Source organism: Rhamphochromis sp. 'chilingali', assembly GCF_963969265.1.
Source record: "Rhamphochromis sp. 'chilingali' genome assembly, chromosome: 4".
Classification (NCBI taxonomy): Eukaryota; Metazoa; Chordata; class Actinopteri; order Cichliformes; family Cichlidae; genus Rhamphochromis; species Rhamphochromis sp. 'chilingali'.
Window position 1 is genome coordinate 3,260,001 of NC_137948.1, and position 19,224 is coordinate 3,279,224.

Genomic DNA, 19,224 nt, shown 5'->3' on the forward strand with positions numbered 1-19,224 from the left:
AAAATATGCTAAACACAACCTCTATGAATGGAGCTGATTAGCTTCACATTTATGCAACCTAACTTGAAGCCATAGCTGGCGACCTGCCTCGATTATGTCAGAGTTTTGGAAAGGCTTTGCCAGAAGAACTGGGTTGGACTGGTTCTTCTGGATCAGTCATGTCATGGCTGATATCCAGTCAGTTTAGTCATGTACTGCACAATTATTTTATATGTTACGCCCTGATTAAGAGACTGGCCAGGCTGATGTTTCCACAGATACTAGCTTACTGTTATTTGTGTATGTGACAGCCTGTAAACAAGTCCATAAGGTTCCAGCTGAGCGTTTTCACTGTCGCCATCGTGGTGTTTTGAAACTGGAAGTGTGGAGTGGATCTGACTGAGAGGCTGAAGAACAGCTCATTGGCTAACGACTTCCGGTTAACAAGCGTTGTCCTCCTTTGTGACTCGTAAAAAGGCCAAAATTAACTTAATTAAAAACAAAAAAAGACTGGAAAGTGCTAACTGAGCTCAGAGCTGAGGGCCTTTTTTCCACTGAAAAACATTATGGTTTCCTGCTGGCCATTAAATATAAAGTGCTTAATTTTTCCGATCTGGAAGCTACATCCATCTTTTGTAATGCGACTAAAGTCTAACCTTAGTGGTTCGCTGGCCACCGACTGGATGTTGATGAGTTATGGAACTGGTTTGTTTTTAGTTGTCATGCAGCTGTCGAAGTAAAATAAGTCCTGGAAAGTTCAGATGTTCTCAAGCTTAGTGAATATTTACAAAGCTATTAACTGTTTTTGCGCATCCAAGGCAACCTTGACTTACCAGGTGGATGTTCGCATCAGTTGGATTGAACAACTGGTCTTTAACGTGCCAGCTTCCCAGTAACAATAACAGTAATAATGGATTGCATTTATTTAGCGCTTTTCTAGACACTCAGAGCACTTTAAAATTGCACTATTCATTCACTCTCACATTCACACACTGGTGGAGGCAAACCACAGTTGTAGCTAGGGCTGCCACAAACGATTATTTTGATAGTCGACTAGTCACCGATTATTTTTGCGATTAGTCGACTAATCAGATCATGCATCCATTGGACGTAAAACATACAGCTTATTGCACCAGCAGCATCTGCTCTTATATAACTATAATTAGCTTACAGCTTTAAGTGTTTAAGGTAAGTGCTAACTAAAAATAAAGACAAGATGATAGTTTATTAAATTTTAATGAAATTTGCAGATTGTTTCGATGAAGTTTTATAAACTCCTTGTGTCTGTGAAGGTTCTCAGTCATCCAGGTCATCGTAGTCAAAGGAGCTTGCAAAGAAAAGCGTCTGGACTTCTTTAAGTTGCTTGAAGAAGTTTCACCTCTCATCCAAGAAGCTTCTTCTCCGTGCTATCTTACGGAGCCCCGCAGGGGACATGGGAGAAAAAAAATTAAGACGGACTTTTGCGAGATCTCGCAAAACAAACTCGGGATCTTGCAAAACTTTTGCGAGATCTCTCAAAAGTTGAATTCCAACAATGGCGGCAGCTACTTAGTTGTAATATTACTCTTTCTGGGTCACAAAATACACTTTTAAGATATTTTGAGGCGTGAATGTAGCTGTGTAAACGTCAGATACCTGCTCGGTTTACAAGACATCACATATTTGCAAAAGTGCTCCGACGTTTTCAGAGATCTGACACCCACTAGCTCGAAGCTAACGGGAGGTCGAGACCTACTACAGCCGGGAGGAACACCGCTTTCCCGGCACATCGTGCCTCGACCTCCCGGTCGGCTTCGAGCTGGCGGCCTCCGAAGAATGCGGCTAAAACTTTTGCGAGATCCCGAGTTTGCTTTGCGAGATCTCACAAAAGTTTTTGCGAGATCTCGCAAAAGTCTGTCGTAATTTTTTTTTTTCTCCCATGTCCCCTGCGGGGCTCCGTACTATCTAAACTCCTTGCTATCTAAAATATAACGGGACACCGGAGTATATTCTCGAGCATCTCATACTTCTGATAATCAGCTGTCTGCTTGACGTTTATTCAGCTGTGTAAAAACTATAACTTTAATCTCAGCCAAACCGATTCACTCAGGAACAAATATGCACAATGTTTTGACCGTAAGAAGTAGCTACACAAATGATTTGATGCTGTCTGTATTTGGAACCTTATTAAAAGAAAATTCATAACAATGTGTCCCGAGACTGTAACATGTGCTGTAGGTTTTAACTTGGCTGTTGCTAGTTTACTGTTAGCTGTTGGTACACAGTTCTTCTTTTAAACCTTTTTAAGTAATAATCGCTGTAAATGCGTAATTAAGATTATGTTTTCTATGAACAACATTGGATATGAAGATGCTCCCAGATCGGACGAGACTCGGACGTCAGGAAACATTAGGGCCGCAGTGCAAAAAAGGGCTCATGTGACTTTCGCAGTTATCTGGAAATGAGCTGTCAAGGCCGTGTGATATGCAGGAAAAGATCGGTATGCACTCGGAAACCTTTCAGATGTTGATACTGTGTTCAGAAACAAAGGGCAGCTCGTCTTCTCTGTGATAAGACCTTGGCCTGCTGAGTGGGAGTCCAGCACAGATTAAGCTGTAACTACACACAAAGTACACAGATGCAGTACAGCGAATCCTTTTCCCACAATGCCTCCTCCTCCTGCTTTCGTGTACAGAGTGTGGTGTTCTGTGTAGGTATGCACTAATCCAGTATTTTGATCAGAGATCAGATTTGAATCAGCGATCTGGTTTGAGCATCAGTGACAACGAGCCAATCTGTTCAGAACAGCCCTGATCTGTCCTGTGTTTACTTTGAGTGCATTAGCGGCGGGGGATCTAATGGCGGTAGCTATGTCTGTACTTGCTAAAGGGTTCGTATTATATGTGTTTTTGGTGTTTTCTGGGTTTGACGCAGCTCTAACCACAAATGAACGGCTGCTTGAGCGTTTTGCAGGTTCTTCTCACCAGAAAACACCAACAAGTCGTGACTGAACTTTAAATTCTCGCTCTCATCTTGGTCGGGGTCATACCTCACATTAAGACCTTTTTGGATCTCTCTGCCTCTAAATTTAGGAAATGTCTGGCCAGATTTCACATTTTGCTGTCACGGTGGGCGAACATCACGAAGGACAGACAGACAGCGGCGAGGGTCGGCCTCAGTCTGCCGTTTGTCTCAGGCTGAATGAACTTGTTCTCTCTGCAGTTCGAAAGAGAGAAATTACGTTTCTCATGGTAATCAGCAGGTCAAGTGCTCCCTGCTGTGCTGTCCATTCAACAGAGTGTGAAGGAGGAGGAGGAGGAGGAGGGGAAGCACCGTTTCTCCTCTCTCCCACACACTGACGATGTTCTTGTGAACTCCTGCACATCTCCAGGCACAAAGCAGAGTTTGATATCTCAGTTCGATCATTCGCCCTGTCTCTGTTTCTTCACCTCCTTTGGTGTTTTTTTAGGTTTGTGTGCTTATGCCACTCTGCCAGTATAACCTCTTTATAACAGCCTCTCACACATATGCCCTCCTGCTCTTGCCCTGGCTTTGACTGAATAGCCCGTTCCCCTGGAGACGGTGGTAGTTTCTGGTTGGTTGGCTTAGGGAGCCTCCTGCCATCCCTCGGCCCCACGGGGAGACAGAGAAACACTGTTCTGAGTATTTCTTGTGGTATTTAAAAAAATCTTTTGACTGTTTAGCAGACTGTCAGCGCTGTGTTAGACTGAAAGTGAAAACGCAGCAATACGAGCATGTGATTGTCAGAAGAGGACTCTCCCGTCCCCTTTGTGGAGCTGTTGTGGTGGAAACTCATCGAAGTATTTTAATGAAAATCATGCATGCAGCTCGAGAGGCTGCATCATGGAGCCATCAGTTGTTGCCCTTTTCAGTTCCTCTCAGCGTCTCTGCTCTTTCTGCAGGCATGCTGCCTATTAATGGGAAATTTGATTATTATTCACTTAGGGGTGGCCGATCAGGCCACAAGATCATATCTCTCGGGGTGGAATCGGGATACATCTAAATCAATCCTCCCCACAGATTTAGTTCAGCTCATGTGATCAGACTCGAGGCAAATCTCTCTGCTTTCTCTTTTCACTTTTTTCATATCTTTATTGGAGTTTTCATGACTTTCTTTGTTGGGTTTTGGGTCTGCTGTGCTGTTCTGTTTACAACAACAGTTACTCCTCCGAGATGTGCAGAGTCTCCTAAGTGTTTTACAACCATCTGTGCTGACCGTTAGTTCGTGTGAGGTTGAAAAGTTAGGGCAGTTCATTAAAATTAAGATTTTCTACGATGTAAATACCTTCAGATTTCTAACTCAGGCAAATATGAAATATGTTAAAGCGTGATTATTTATTGCCAGTGGTTGTTGAGATTGACTAAATCATATAATTGTGTTTGTGTTACTTGTGTTAGAAACTCCGCCCCTATTAGTCGCCCACCATGAAACACCCGCACAGGAGCAGCACGGCCAGAAGTGAAGCAAAGTAAATCTAAGACAAGTGACCGGCTCTGTTGGCTTTGAGGGTTTTGGTTTTTTTAATTTTTGCAAAGACATTTATAAAAATCTAATATTTCATATGAACTTAGTAACCTCATCCATTTATTTTTCTCTCACGTATCCGAGCCTTTCTCACCCACAGACACGTTTTTGTTTTCTGTCTTTTTACATTTACGAGCTTGCATACATGTTCTCATTCATTTCAATTGACCTCCTAAATGTGATGTTAATTGACGAGGTGAGGTTCAACATGCCACCCACGCCCATTACCAGTCATGACTCACCTGTCAGTGGAGCCAGAATCCAGGAAAAGGTCACCAACATGTAGCCACACACCTGATATTTAGACTGTAGTATTGATATTTTAACCTTTGCCTCCCTCACCCAGACCACCATACTCCAGTTCTTCTGGTGGGTCACCAAGGTTTTCCTGCTCCAGCTGAGAGACATTATTAATCCAGTGTCTGTCCTGGTCTGCCCTCACTCGGACATGCCTCGCCTAGGAGGCCTGAGATCTGTGATCTCATAATTCCTCTAGCTTTGTTTTGCTTTTGGTTGCTTCTTTACTCACAAGTGATCATCACAGCAGGTAGCACAGATTTGACCCTCCTGATCCAAAGGGATTTGCATCTCCTGGATCGAACAGAGGTTCTTATGTGGACATTTAAACTCTGCATCTCTGCGTGGCATCTTTACTTAGCTGTCCTCAGGACAAAGAGGCTGAAATTGACCCAGAGTTTTGTTTGTGTCTTTTAGGAACCATCCGTCCGGTACGGAGGAGTTTTTATGATCCAGCCTCGGGCCCGGGTCAAGGTTGGCAGTGGGAGTGGGAAAACGACGCAGGCACATGGACGCCGTATGACATGGAGGTGGCCATCGCCATCGAGAGCGCCCACAGTCGTCAGCAGCCCTGCCTCGACCTGACGCCGCTCGGCTTCTGCTACCTCATTGATTTTCAGAACATGACGCAGGTTTGTTCATGTGCACCCTGAACCTTTCTTGCAGGATGCGATCTTTATTTCTTTATTTCTGAAAATTCATTTTTCTGTCTTCCTGCAGGTGAACAGACAGAGCCAGAGGTGTCGGAGGATCCAGCGGCGTGCTGACATGGCTTACCCCATAGTGTCCGGTCCGCTCCCTGTACCTAAAGGAGGAGGTGTAGGCGCGGGCGGAGGCCTGACTGGGGCCTTGCTGGGCGTTGGGGTGTCAGGAGCCAGCATGGGGGTCGGAAGCTCTGTCTACCCTAATGGAGGATTGCCAGCCACAGCATTAGGCCAGCCTTGTTCTTGCCAGCAGTGCATGCTGGTCCTCAGTGTGAAGGCCAATACAGGAGGAGGAATACAGACTCTGGGAAGACGATCTTTAACCATGCAGCGACCCAAGAACTCAGCGCCACCCCCCTCTAAATCACTAAGTCCATCGAAATCAGCCACCCTGGGACGGGGACAGCAGCAGAACGCCAACTCCAGCTACTATCAGACGCTGCCGCACGGCCTCGCCATCTCCAAGAACACCGCCTCCCAGAGGGTGAACGCCCAGCTCTTCGCTCAGTCTCTCGCCGCCCTCACCGCTGGCACCTCCTCCATGAGGATCTCCGTGTCTTCCAGCAGGCCGCCTCCGCCGTCGCTCCCGCCACCTCAGCCCCCCACATCCAACCCGAACCCTCCGTCCGTTCCACCCAAGCATTCCTCATCTTCAGCCAGCGACTCGGTGCCAACCGCCACTCTGATCACCCCTGCCAGCAGCGTAACCACGCCTCCTTCTCCTGTGCCAACTCCATCACCGGTGGTGATGAAGCCGCAGCGGTCAGCATCATCCGCAGCGACAGTGTGCCACGCGCCTTTACCACAGCGATCAAGCTTAGCCGGCCTGAGCAGACCGGCGTTGCAGAGGATTGCCATGGCTCAGTCCAGAGCGCTCATAGCTTCAGGGTGAGTGAACGAAACACACGCAGACGGTTTGTTTTGAACTTTAGCATTTTGTTTGTGTGGAGCCAGAAGTGACCAAAATTGTACAAGAGGGTGGAACATCAAATCATGGCTCTAGTATCCAGGTGAAGAGTTAAAATCACCCATCGTACAGCTGATGAAGGAAGAAACTATCCAAAGACACCAACATGTGTTTTGGAGCAGGTGGGCAGACTGCAGCAAACTAAAACAGGGACAAAGAGTTTGTTTGTGTGCACCACATTCATAGAGCTGAGAGGCATTTAGCATGTGAAGGTCGTCTTTATTTCATTTGAATACACAACAGAAGGCTGATTTGGCGTTATATTATAATCTTCTGACTCTCATGCACCCTTATTTCTGTCCAAGTGACCTTTAAACCTGCTGTTAAGTGTTATTAGGATGGCTTTGTTGTCTGAAAATACTTTTTCTGGTAGGTCTGTATTTTTAAAATGGCCAACAATCACCTTCAGCCAGTTTCAGAAGTTTTGCAGCCTTAATTGTAGCAGCATTTCCTCTTATTTATAATAGTTTTCATCATTCAACAAAAATCTGTATTGCTTTTGGCCTTGTGGTGAACTGCAGTTTTCCCCTTTGGCTGTAGCTCAAGTAGACAGTTACATGAAAACCAGCTATAGGAAATAATCTCAAACAAAAAAAAAGAGGCTTTAAAAATGTGCAGGATGTTTTCTGAACATGTGTGGATAGAGGAAAAGGGATAAAAACGCTGTGCAGTCCTACTTAAAGAGAGAAACCTGCTGTGAACATGTTTATTTGTGCTATAAAGTTGGACTTTTTAACAGTCTGTGGGGAGGAACTGCAGCTTTTCAAGCTGAACCACTAAAATTAGCAGCAGTAAGCATAGCTTAGCTCCCTAAAACTGCTCTTTCCTGCTGTTTCTCAAGTCAAATTTGGGCTACAGCTGGTCTGTTCGTCTCAGCAGACTGGCTCAGCATCTCTTTTATTCGATGTTAACTGCATGTAGTTACACAGGATCAGTATGTGTTTACATTTTAAACAAAGTCTGTCTGTATCTCATACTCATGAATTTCCCACATTGCGCAGTCTTAATGCAGTCAAATATGTACAGACTTGCACAATGAAGTGCTCTCGTTGACAGTTTGCACTCTTGCATGTTCAAACATGCACTAACGTTGTTACAGATATGCACGCCTGAGTAAGAGCTGCTAAATATTTACACACACACACACTCTGTTTGTAATGAGTCGTGTGAGACTCTGAGTGGCTCTTTTCAGAGGTGGGATTCAGAGCTGTCTCTCTGTTAATAGTTTAGTTTCAGTATCTTAGATTTGTTTGCTCAAAACGGCCTAACTATTTTTCCCTCCTAGCAGTGGCTGACTTATAAACAGGCAGCGGTGAAAAAGAATGAGATTTGCTGTCTGGGACGTGCCTGGTGGCTTTCTTAGAAGTCTGAAAATCATATTTTTGATGGGGTTAAAGCTACAGATACTATTTAGTTTGGATTCTAGTAAAAACATATACAATGTCGAAGATTGATGTAGCTTCCAGATCTGTAAAGTGACAGAGGTGCCTTAACTCTGCATTCCTTTGAAAGGCCACCAGGGGGCGATCCCTGCGGTCACAGAAAGACTTCAGTCCTGTAGAAGTCTGTGGGAAACCAGGCCTCATCTTCCTCCCTTTGTGACCTCAGTAGACACTTTCCTGATGTTTTCTGGCCTCAGGTGTTAGTATCAGGTCATACTGAATTAAACACAAAGATCATTTCGTAAATGATGGTCCTTATCGAGTAGCGTTTACACAGGAGGCAATTTCCTCATCACATATCGCTTTGTTGCTGGCGGTGATTCCAGGTAACCTAGGTAACCCTATACTTGATTTACTATAGTGTCATATGTCAGTTAACAGAATCATCTGCTGTCATTGGTTGGCATTTTCATGGCTCACCTTCAAATAGAGAAATGTTTAATGCAGGACCCGCCCACTACATGTCACTAACTGGTTATTACGCCTGTCGTTGCTGCATGTTGTTGACTTTCCATGGTCTCTGCTGCTGGTCACATCCTGTATGGATGCCCTTTTGGAGTCTGGAATGTGTGTGCGGTTTCATATGCAGTTTTCAAAACACCCTTCATAACGAGACTTGGCTAACGCTTTGGGGTCTGTGGTAAAACATGAGTAAAATCTATATTTCCACACTAGAAATAGTCGTGTAGAATACTCGTTTATCTTATTTGAATATCCAATAAATGTTGCGCTGATGGTGCATGCAAGATCACGGTTTCAGAAAATGTAATAAAGAAGTATAATTAGAGTTTTAGACCCAACAGTAAAATAAAATACAAATAAACCAACCAGCCTCACCAAATGAATTCTGGCGTCCTTGAAATTTGAGATTTAAACCTGTTAATAGTAATGGCGGATAAATATAAACAGATAAATGCTGATAAAAAGTAAAATCAAGACCAGACTGGAGATCCAAAAGGTTAACCTGACCTTGGAACTGTTTACTTGCATTCCTGTAAACTGTGTGTCCGAGTCAAATAAATAAAATTCAGCCGAGCGTTGTGCATGTCGTCCATCTGTGAGGCGGCATCTGGAGAGCAGAGGAGAGGACGGACGAGGGAGCGTGGAGGCCGTGGGTCAGCGGCCAAAAACAAATAAATAAATAAATACGTAACAGCTTCATGGTCGCCGAAAAGGTCTGAGCACAGAGGAAACGAATCAAACGCAGCAAAGACAATCCAGAAAGCCTTGTTTACACTGACGCTCAAACTGCTGCTGGATTCATTCTGAGGCTCTTTTTTCTCTGAGAGAGAAAACTGAGTGTTCACACAGCTGAAGGTCAGTCATTTTAAGCAAGAGAGCCAATGAAGACGCATTTAAAGCTCAAAGACGTCACGGTGATATTTTCTCATGCATTGACTAACTACAAGAAAAGCCAGCAAGTGCTGACCGTTAACTTCAGACAAATTCCTCCTTTTTCATTCTCCTGAACTTCAGACTGCCACGGCTCAGTTTCCTTTTGGTTTTCATGATTTCATTTTGATCTTCTGATGCTTTACCGACTGTACTTGATTCACCTTTGCTTTACATATTCACTTATGTTCAGCTGTTGGGCCTGAAAAAAGAACATGGTAAATAAGTCTGTTTTAAATCTCGTAACCTTGTGTTAAACTTAATTACCAAACCATCATTTAAGATTACAGAAAAAGAAACGAAAGAAAAAACCTGATGTTATAACCAATCCCAGAAGGTTTATCCCGCCTACAGAACTATCTGATTGGTTTTATGGCACAAGTAAAAGCCAATTAGCCGATTATGGTGAGTTAAGGCAGCGTCAGCAGTATCGGCTACCTGTAGCTTCAGGATGTGAAAAGTGATGCCGACATGGGAGCGACTTACACTTGCACTATTTCACCCTGCAGGGGGCGACTGTTGAGCATACTACTCATTAAATAAATAAAATGCTCAAATGTGGCGGATATTTAATAAATCACGATCATGTTTGAGTCAAAAGGACATGCAGAGGGCTGACTGAGTCCACCTCCAGTAGTTGCAGAAGCAGCATTTTTGGGAAATGTGTTGCTCTTTCACCCACGTAGACTGATTTCAGTCAGTTTACAGTTACAATCAGTCTTCAGTACTGCAGCAGAGAAAAACTAAACCACAACTTTCCATGGTCTCACTCAGCAGTGACTAAAGCTTGAAACCAGTAGTTGTGTCACTCCTTTCTCAGGAAAAAGCCTTCCCCTGCACAGGAAGTGGTGCGTTTTCAGATCAACAAACAGGAATCTTACAGACTTTAAAACTGAAATCAGGCTCAGACAGTTTGAGATGTAGATTTTGATTTCTTCTCCTCCCCCCATCCGTCTCCTCCCTCCTTGCCTGTCCCGTCTCGGTGGTCGGGGGCCCCTTGGACCCTCATTGTTGGTCTCCACAGTAACCTTTGTTGGATTATCCAAGCCTGGACTGCATTAGCAGCACAATACCGAGCCTCTGCTGGGTTTCACTTCTTCTCCTCCTTCCCCCTCTCTCTCATCTCAGCTCTATTCCCTCTCCTCATATATGAATACCTTTCTCTTCATTGCAAGGAGCTGCTTTTGCTCTGCTTTTTGAGCTATTTTAAGCCTGACTTTACTTTTTTCACACTGGGTGGAGATGGTGGAATAACCCCCGGTATAGCTGCTGAAGAAGCTGAAGCTTCATATTCAGTCATTCTAGGTGGAGGAGAGGCAGACAGTGTTTGCTTATAACCCCCCAAATGACAGTGATCAAGGGTGTGTGTGTGTGTGTGTGTGTGTGTGTGTGTGTGTGTGTGTGTGTGTGTGTGTGTGTGTGTGTGTGTGTGTGTGTGTGTGTGTGGACAGCCTCTGTCTCAGACAGCGACTGAGACAAGGAGGGGAGGGGAGGGGAGTCCATGACAAAGAAACGAGTCAGCAAACTGTCAAAAGATTGATCACACAGTGCTGCAAGAAATCAGGCCAACCAAACACACACACACACACAGGCGCTCCGCTGCCCGGCTGTGAAGGCATTTAACACACACACAGTAAAAGTAAATATTGACGGACCTAACAGGAGCTGCAGTGCAGAATGTCTTATCTCTCTCTCCAGAGGGGGATTGTGGGAAAACAGGACAAAGGGAGTGATTGAGTTGGGGGGGGCTGCACAGACTCAGCATACTGAGGAAAAATGAAGCCAAAGTCGGGGGTGAGACAAGGACGGGGACAAAGGGGCGACACCTGTTTAGTTCACCAACAGGTTGCAGTTTTTAGCTTGAGCGGCCTGTAGGGGGAGCTGTAAGCACAGACAGGCTGAGCTCAGTCTCATCTGGTGCTTTTCACACACTCACACAAATGATAGAGGTTTTTATTTGGTCATTATCTGCAGGTTTTGGGGGGGGGGGGGGTTGAAAATAACAACAAACCCAACCATAAAAAAAAGCAAATTATCGATTAAAAAAAAGTCCTAAAGATGAACAAATTCCAAGATAAACACAAAACAAAAACAGACATGAAGTGGGGAAAAATAACGACGGAGCAACATGGAGAGAACAGGATGGTGTGACTGTGCACACGCCGCGCCCTGAGTGAGGTTTGTGACCTCACGGTGATGTGACGGTGACCAGGCTCCAGTCATCGGTGTCGTGTTTCACCGTGTCCATTAAGCTGCGGTCAGATTAACCATAAATTATTCATCACCAATCAGAAACACTCGGTTATGTTATTTTATATGAATTACAATGTATCCGTTTCTTTCTAAAACTAGAAAAGTGAAGTAATATTGTTCCTGGACAATTAAAAAGATTTCTTTTCTTATTAGTTTACTATATTTCTCATAGGTTTTCTCATAAATTTGCGATTTCTTGCTAATAAATTTGTTTTTTTCCTTATTATTGTTTTTCTTTTATCCCTTATTTTTCCAGCATTTTTTCTCACACATTTAGAAATGTCTTGTATTAAATTTACAATTTTCTTCTTGTAAATTGGCAATTTTTTCTTTTCTAATTTGATTTTTTTCTCTTAAATTAATATTGAAACATGGTACCAGGAACAAAAGTCTGCTCACATTTGCCTTAATCAATCTTTCAGCTGCAGGAGAAAGTTGAACCTCGAGGAGTGACGAGTGAGCCGAGACAGCCAGACCAAACATGTCTGCGTTATACATTTACACCAATTACAGAGTTAAACTCGGGGCAGCTCCGACAGCCTCTTTAGAACATTCACATAACTTCATCATGAATATTTCTGAACCTCTGATCGAGCCTGCCATTATTCATTCAGCACATGCCCCTCCTTCTCCCAGCATGCATTTAAAATGTCGCACAACCCGTCCAGCACTTTCTGTCACATCAATTTTTTTTAAAGCAGAGGAAGCCTGCTCGGGTGTGTGTGTCTGTAAGTGAGTGTGTTATTGTCTGCTGTCTAAATCAGTCCAGCTGATGACCATCTGGGCCCGAGGGGAGCGGGAGGAGCAGCAGCGGAGGGATGGAGGGATGGAGGTGAAACAAAGCCGAGGGAGGGTGTGATCTGGTGGGAAGCAGGCAGAGGGGAGGAGGGCGGTTTGAGGTCGTGGGGGGTCAAGAGACTCGTCTCATTCATCCCCTTTCCCCCCCAGGCGCACACTCGGTTTTTTCTTTTTGAAAAGTCTCTTTCTTTGCTGCTCGTATTTCCATCGGCGCTCACGGGCTTCCTGCGTCTGCCCGATTACTTCCTCCTCTCCCAGGAGAGTGGACTTAGATGGAGATGAAGATAATATTAGTTCTGTTTTTATTCATAATTATGATGGAACTGTTGTTGGGCTGATACCAACACAGAGATGTGATGAGCTCTTCAACACGCAGCATTTTAGAGAGTTTTCCAGGACACACAGCTCTCTGAGTACCCTCCTAAGTACAGAGGTGTCTGCAGAAAGAAGAGAGATTTTCCTTTGAATTACAGTTCAGTGAAATTCCCTTTAAGGAAGAAGTGTGACCCTTCAAGATAAAGCTGAGATTTTTCCTTCAGGAGATGCAGTGTGGAATAAAGGCAGTCAGCACATCAGTGGGGCAGCTGGAAAGTGTGTTAAGTTGAAGTCCACGAGGCTTATCCTCCTGCTAACACAGCAGCTTATTAAATATTAATAGATCCCGTGAGAAGCAACCAGCGATTAGCGCCCGCGTGTGTGTGTGTGAGATTCCTGCCGTCGTTGTCACTCGCCGACTTGATCCGGTGCAGATCCAACATGGTGTCGGTGTTTCCCCTCTGTCATCAGCGAGCGCGCTGCTACTCGCGTGTTGTCATAAATAAATCTTTAAGAGCTTAAACGACTTTGAGTGCACACGACAGCAGAGCGCTCATTTGACACGCTGAGCTCGTTAACGCAGATGGAAATATGACGAGATTACGACGTGATAGTCGTCCTGCTACACACAGCAGTTGGATTATTGTTAAAATAGACCTTTCATGTGAACTGATGTGATTCAGTTGTTGGTCCTCAAAATGCACTGATGGATTCTGCTGGAGGAGGATGAGGGATGGGCATTGCGAGGATTTATCAGTACCAGTATAACTCGACACTGATTCTTCTTGTATATTGAAATAACGTAACTGAATAAAATGGATCGGATGTCTGATCCAGCTCATTGCATCACCATTGATTATGCTGTCCACGTTCTTATGAGACACTGGGAAGTTCACCGGTGATATTTTACTCATCTCAGCCTCATAATCAGCAGGTGTGACACATTTTTGCACGCTGAACACCACCACACTCTGCACTGGATAAATCCAGCCTGTGAAAATATGATCCTGCGTGTAAAAATGGCTGTAATTCTTACACAGTAAATGCAAGACTTTTGTTAAACTCTTTGAGTTAAAGCTCAAGTTTGGACTTTGAACACATCTTGATTGTTTAATTTAAAATCTTCTGTGTTGATTTTCTTTGTTGGCACATTGTCCAAAAGTTTATGGGCTGTCAGAGCTGACGGCTGCTGCCTCGGGCTGTAATGATGTGTACAGGGATGTGGGTGCACTACGTGCCTCATACCGCCTTAAATAAGTTAATACATGAAGTGAGTGGAGGGCTGACTGCACGCTAAGCAGGATTGATCCGTTTATCGTTAAGGCAAAGAGTCTGTTTGTGTCAGTGCGTTATCCTGCTTTAAAAAACAACAGCCGTCTGTTTTAAGCTTGAGAAAGTTAAACCTGTCCTAAAGCTTTTTAAAAACCAAATCAAAGTCTCGGGGATTTTCCTTTGGGCACCAAATTATTCATATGCGGGGAAAACGATAAATCTCATCTGGTACTTCTTACAAAACAAAATTTCTTTGTATCAAAATCAGTAGAAAAAAATTAAAACTTGAGCTGTTTGAGTGAATATTGGTATCATTTTAAAAAACGGTGACTCTGTAATACTTTAATCAACAACAGATTAGAACAGAATCGTCACAGTCGGGTTTTCATTCATCCATTTTTATTCCCGTGCTTCTATTTCAAACTAAATGTGGTTTGTAGGAATTAAAATTTGTTGTGTGGAAACACTGAAAAATCAAAGCGTGTGTCTAATAAATCTGCTCCTCTCCGTCTGTTTAAAAACACAGAAACTGTATGTCCCGCTAGGCGAAGCGGATCCACGTGTTTGTGGTAGGAGAAATAACACGACTGCACACAAGCAGCTTCGGTCATCGTGTGTGAGAGCTGAAGGCAGAAAGTGTGTTCAGTGTTGTGTTATTCGTGTTTGGAGGTTCTTGGTATTCGAGTGCGTATGTTTACTCTTCTTCTCCTCACACCTTCTGTTTATCTGCTTATAAGCGTGAACAAACACCTCTCACACACTTCCTGATGCACACAGATAGCAGTGAGTCACTCGCTCGTGCGTGGTCATGCGTCGCTGAGTGAGGTAGGTGAAAGCTGCTTAGTGGCCTGTTAAAGCTTAACCAGCAACAGGAAACAGCAGATCATCGCTGCCGTCTCTCAGGCCTGTCGCACGTACCCTGTTTGCATTTGTGTCGTGGCAGGGGGAGCCGAGCCAGCCCCTTCGATAGCTCAGTTGGTAGAGCGGAGGACTGTAGAGGCTGATCACAGTGATCCTTAGGTCGCTGGTTCGAATCCGGCTCGAAGGAGGTGCTCTGTTTTCTCTCCTGTAGAGGACAGAGCTGGGACACAACACTGGATTTTGAGTGTTTGCTCAGTGTGTGTAAAACATGGAAGTCACTACCGGTTTGTTATTCTGCGTTCCAGATACCTCAGAACTCGGATGTCAGAAGCACGTTCAAGGAAAAGTGTTATTTAGAGAGTCAAAAATACACAACAGTGAGAGTACAGAATAAAGCTTACTGTTCAGTGCTGCCATCGTGGAGCATCTGCTCCAACTGTCTGAGTTGCTCCGCCAAAAACTTAAGGAACGCATCGTTAAGCCCAGTCTATCAGCTGTGTGGTCATCAAGCTGGAAAAACAGAAGAAAGACGGATGATGGATGGCTTAAAATGAAACGCAACTAATGAAAGCAACATAAAAAATGACGTTATTCTTTATTTTACTCGTCTTTTATGTCATCAGAAGAGTGAAAGAAGTCAGTGTGGTAGAACGTGACCTAAGCAGCTGAAGAATGGCAGGAGACAGAAGCTGTCCATTTATTCACCATTTTATGACCAAACAATATTTACAAAAAAATAAATAAGAAACTCAACTCCATAGCTAACTCAGTTCGAATAAACATAACTGAAGTTAAATCAGGTCAAACTGCACACAGCTACACTGACCTGGTCATCCCCCCAAACACCTGCTTTCATCTGCTTAAATAGTCCACTCAGCCCTGGACTAATCCATTAGGCATGTAAGGCAAACATTTCTATACTCAAACCTGTACAGCTACTCTTTCCAAGCAATCAAACTCTGCAGTGTGTAGTCGATACATATTACAACAAATCCATTTCTCTATAAACACTCTGAAATCAGCTTTATCAAATAACACTCGGTCTCTTCTTGTGACCTTGTGACCCCTTCCTGATTAACCAGGAAGCTATAAATACAGGAAGTGAAAGTACATTTCCTCCTTTTGCTCCTGGAACAGAGGTGGGTAAGGTGAGTTCAAACTAAACCGTTTAACAGTTGAAATAAACAACCTGTTAACTTACCAAACTTGTCAGATTTAAACCAGGATGTTATGTTACATAATCTGTAAAAGTGCAAAACATAAACAGACCCGGGATAGTACATGTTTGCCTATTACAGAGTAGATATGAGAGTTACAGATTTCAAAATGGGCTGTGGTCGTTTTAAATCTGGTGATTGAATGTTAAAACAAGCTTGTTGAGCGATCTGCAGGGTGTAAATATCAGAATAATAAAAGTAACAGTCTGTTAACATAATAAGACTTCCTGGACAGTCTGTTGTAAGCTGTAGTATTTTCAGTTTTCACCTGACCTGAGGCTTCAGTGTGAAACAAAAACAGAAAAAACATTGATTATTAGAAAGAAATTCACTGGTGTGAGTCAGTCAGTGTGTGTCTCTGCAAGGTGGTGATGACGATGGGCTTCGTGACGAGGCAGGTAATCCCAGCAAGCAGCTGTGTGACGTCCATCTCTTTGAGCTCAGTGAGCAGATGGAAACTCCGAGGATTAGCTCTCATAAACACACACACACACCCGGCAGTCCTGCACACACTCCTCCAAACAAAACGGTGCACAGAGGAAGAAGACGCGTACGTGACACATCGAGGAGATAAAAATAACGAGTGAATTTCTTCTTTATTTGGTTCCATTTCTGTCTCTCTGCGCGTTTACCTGTGTGAAAATGACAGTCATCAGTTTTTCTTAGTGAGTATTGAGGTTTAGTGTGTGATCTGAGCGCCTGTGAGGAAGCGTGGAAACACATCGGGCTAAATGGTTTGTCTTCTTCTCCTGCAGCGTGCCCACCGTCCCGGTGAAGAACCTCAACGGATCCAGTCCTGTTCACCCTGCACTGGCCGGTAAGAATTATCCAAGACATTCAAATATCTCAATACAGCTACACGAGGGAAACCAAATAACTGGCCGTTTATTGCAATATAAACGGGATCCACGACTTTGAACAGTCTGCTGTTACCAGTAACATCATTAGCACATAAGTAGGTCAGGATCTGATGGCAGGTGTCCTTCTGTACAGTCTGCCGGTCACCTTTTCATAATTCCTGTGCTCCACCACCAGATTTTTCCATGGCTGACTATCTAATTTTTATAAATATTTGAGTATATCTCTTCCTCCCCTCACCCCAACCGGTCGCAGCAGATGGCCCCGGCCCTCCCTGAGCCTGGTTCTTCCTGTTAAAAGGAAGTTTTTCCTTCCCACTGTGCTTGCTCATAGGGGGGTCATATGATTGTTGGGTTTTTCTGTGTATGTAATGTTGCAGGGTCTACCTTACAATCTAAATGCACCTTGAGGCGACTGTTGTTGTGATTTGGCGCTGTATAAATAAAATTGAATTGAATATAAACAACTTTAGCGTTAGTAAGAATGCAGAAACCACAGCGCTCTTCTCACAGACTGTTTCTTTCGGTTGTGTTTCAGGGATCACGGGAATCCTGATGAGTGCTGCTGCTCTGCCCGTGTGTTTGACCAGGCCTCCGAAGCTCGTGCTTCACCCTCCGCCTGTTAGCAAGAGCGACGTCAAGCCGGTGCCCGGCTTCAGCCACTGCTGCAGGAAGACCACCAAGAAACAGGCTCGCAAAGGTACGCGTGGTGATCTCTCCATTTTGACCTCTCAGCTTTCACAGTTGTAGAGATGTTGAACCATCAGCCGCAGGTTTCATCCCGTCGTCTCCCGTCCTTCTCTCTGTACGCAGGTAAAACTCCAGAGGAGGTGGTGAAGAAGTACCTGCAAAAAGTAAAAAGTCCACCAGAGGAGGTGAGACCTCAGTTTTTTATCATGAAATTCCATACCACGTGCAGAGATAAAGGGGAATGAGCCTTTCCTCTGTCTGAATATTTCCCAGGACTGCACCATCTGCATGGAGCCACTGGGGGGCCCGTCTGGATACAAGGGTCCAGGGGTGGGGCCTGTGTCCAGGGCGGAGTCAGTTGGACGGCTGGCACAGTGCGGGCACCAGTACCACTTCCAGTGTCTGGTGGCCATGTATAATAACGGCAACAAGGACGGCAGGTTAGAACCAGACCACGCTCCTCATCCTCTCAGGTTTTAGGAAAGTCCTTCGTTTAATGGATCTGCTTCCTCCTCTCTTCAGTCTCCAGTGTCCCACCTGTAAAACCATCTACGGCGTGAAGACTGGAAACCAGCCGGCAGGGAAGATGGAATACCATGTCATCCCACACTCTTTACCGGGCCACCCCGACTGCAAAACCATACGCATCATCTACAACATCCCACCAGGCATTCAGGTACCTCCAACACTTCAAACACCTGGACCAGCAGCCCTGTTTGGCCCTCACAGGTGGCGTTTGACACCCTCTAACGTTGCTCCTCTCCTTTCAGGGACCAGAGCACCCGAATCCAGGGAAGCCCTTCACTGCCAGAGGCTTTCCCCGACACTGCTACCTCCCAGACAGCGAGAAAGGACGCAAGGTAACCACCAACAGACGTCCATTCGTCCCGCTGTCAGATTTGTTTAGTGTTAGATGGTTTCGGTTTGGGTCGCCCAGTTTTGGAGATGTCTGCTGTAGAGATGGACACCTCACTTCAGTATAATTAAGCTCAAAGTAGAATGGGAGGCGGAGACTTCTGCTACCAGGCTCCTCTCCCGAGGTACCACCTCTGTCTGGGTGACCCCTTTGTTGTCCTGCTAAATGCTCAAGCTGATGGGGGACTTCCCATGATGCACTGGGCATTTCAATTGGTTAGTTTATGGCCTGGTAAATGGCCTGCATTTGTATAGCGCTTTTCTAGTCCATAGGACCCCAAAGCGCTTTACACTACATTCAGTCATTCACCCATTCACACACACATTCACACACTGGCGATAGCAAGCTACATTGTAGCCACAGCTGCCCTGGGGCGCACTGACAGAGGCGAGGCTGCCGGACACAGGCGCCACCGGGCCCTCTGACCACCACCAGTGGTGGTGGTCAGAGGGTTTAGTCCGTTACTTCCTCCCCACTTTACCAAGGTCTTGTCACTGTGGGGGCTATCTTATTGGTTTTCTCTCTCTGATACCTCACAGTGTACAGTGCCTATAACCAGTCTGCAGTCAGCGGGGAAAATATGGATGTTTGATTTTAGGCTGGGCTGAATCTCTAATTTTTTTTCGCCTCTCAGGTACTCAGACTGCTCCTGGTAGCGTGGGACCGCAGGTTGATCTTCTCAGTGGGTACTTCAAGCACTACAGGAGAGTCGGACACCGTCATCTGGAACGAGGTAACT

The 19,224-nt window shown here is 44.8% G+C and overlaps 1 protein-coding gene across 2 annotated transcripts in view; it reads left to right on the plus strand.

The window, feature by feature from the left end:
* LOC308396349 (E3 ubiquitin-protein ligase DTX4-like) overlaps positions 1-19,224 on the plus strand; it is a 42,144-nt gene that overhangs the window by 19,807 nt on the left and 3,113 nt on the right. For both annotated transcript variants that reach the window (XM_080881571.1, XM_080881572.1), the window contains exons 3-11: positions 5,219-5,433; positions 5,522-6,393; positions 16,778-16,839; positions 17,418-17,579; positions 17,693-17,754; positions 17,843-18,009; positions 18,092-18,245; positions 18,340-18,429; positions 19,120-19,218. In XM_080881571.1, the coding sequence (XP_080737697.1) occupies positions 5,219-5,433; positions 5,522-6,393; positions 16,778-16,839; positions 17,418-17,579; positions 17,693-17,754; positions 17,843-18,009; positions 18,092-18,245; positions 18,340-18,429; positions 19,120-19,218 (1,883 nt within the window). The remainder of the gene's footprint in view (positions 1-5,218; positions 5,434-5,521; positions 6,394-16,777; positions 16,840-17,417; positions 17,580-17,692; positions 17,755-17,842; positions 18,010-18,091; positions 18,246-18,339; positions 18,430-19,119; positions 19,219-19,224) is intronic.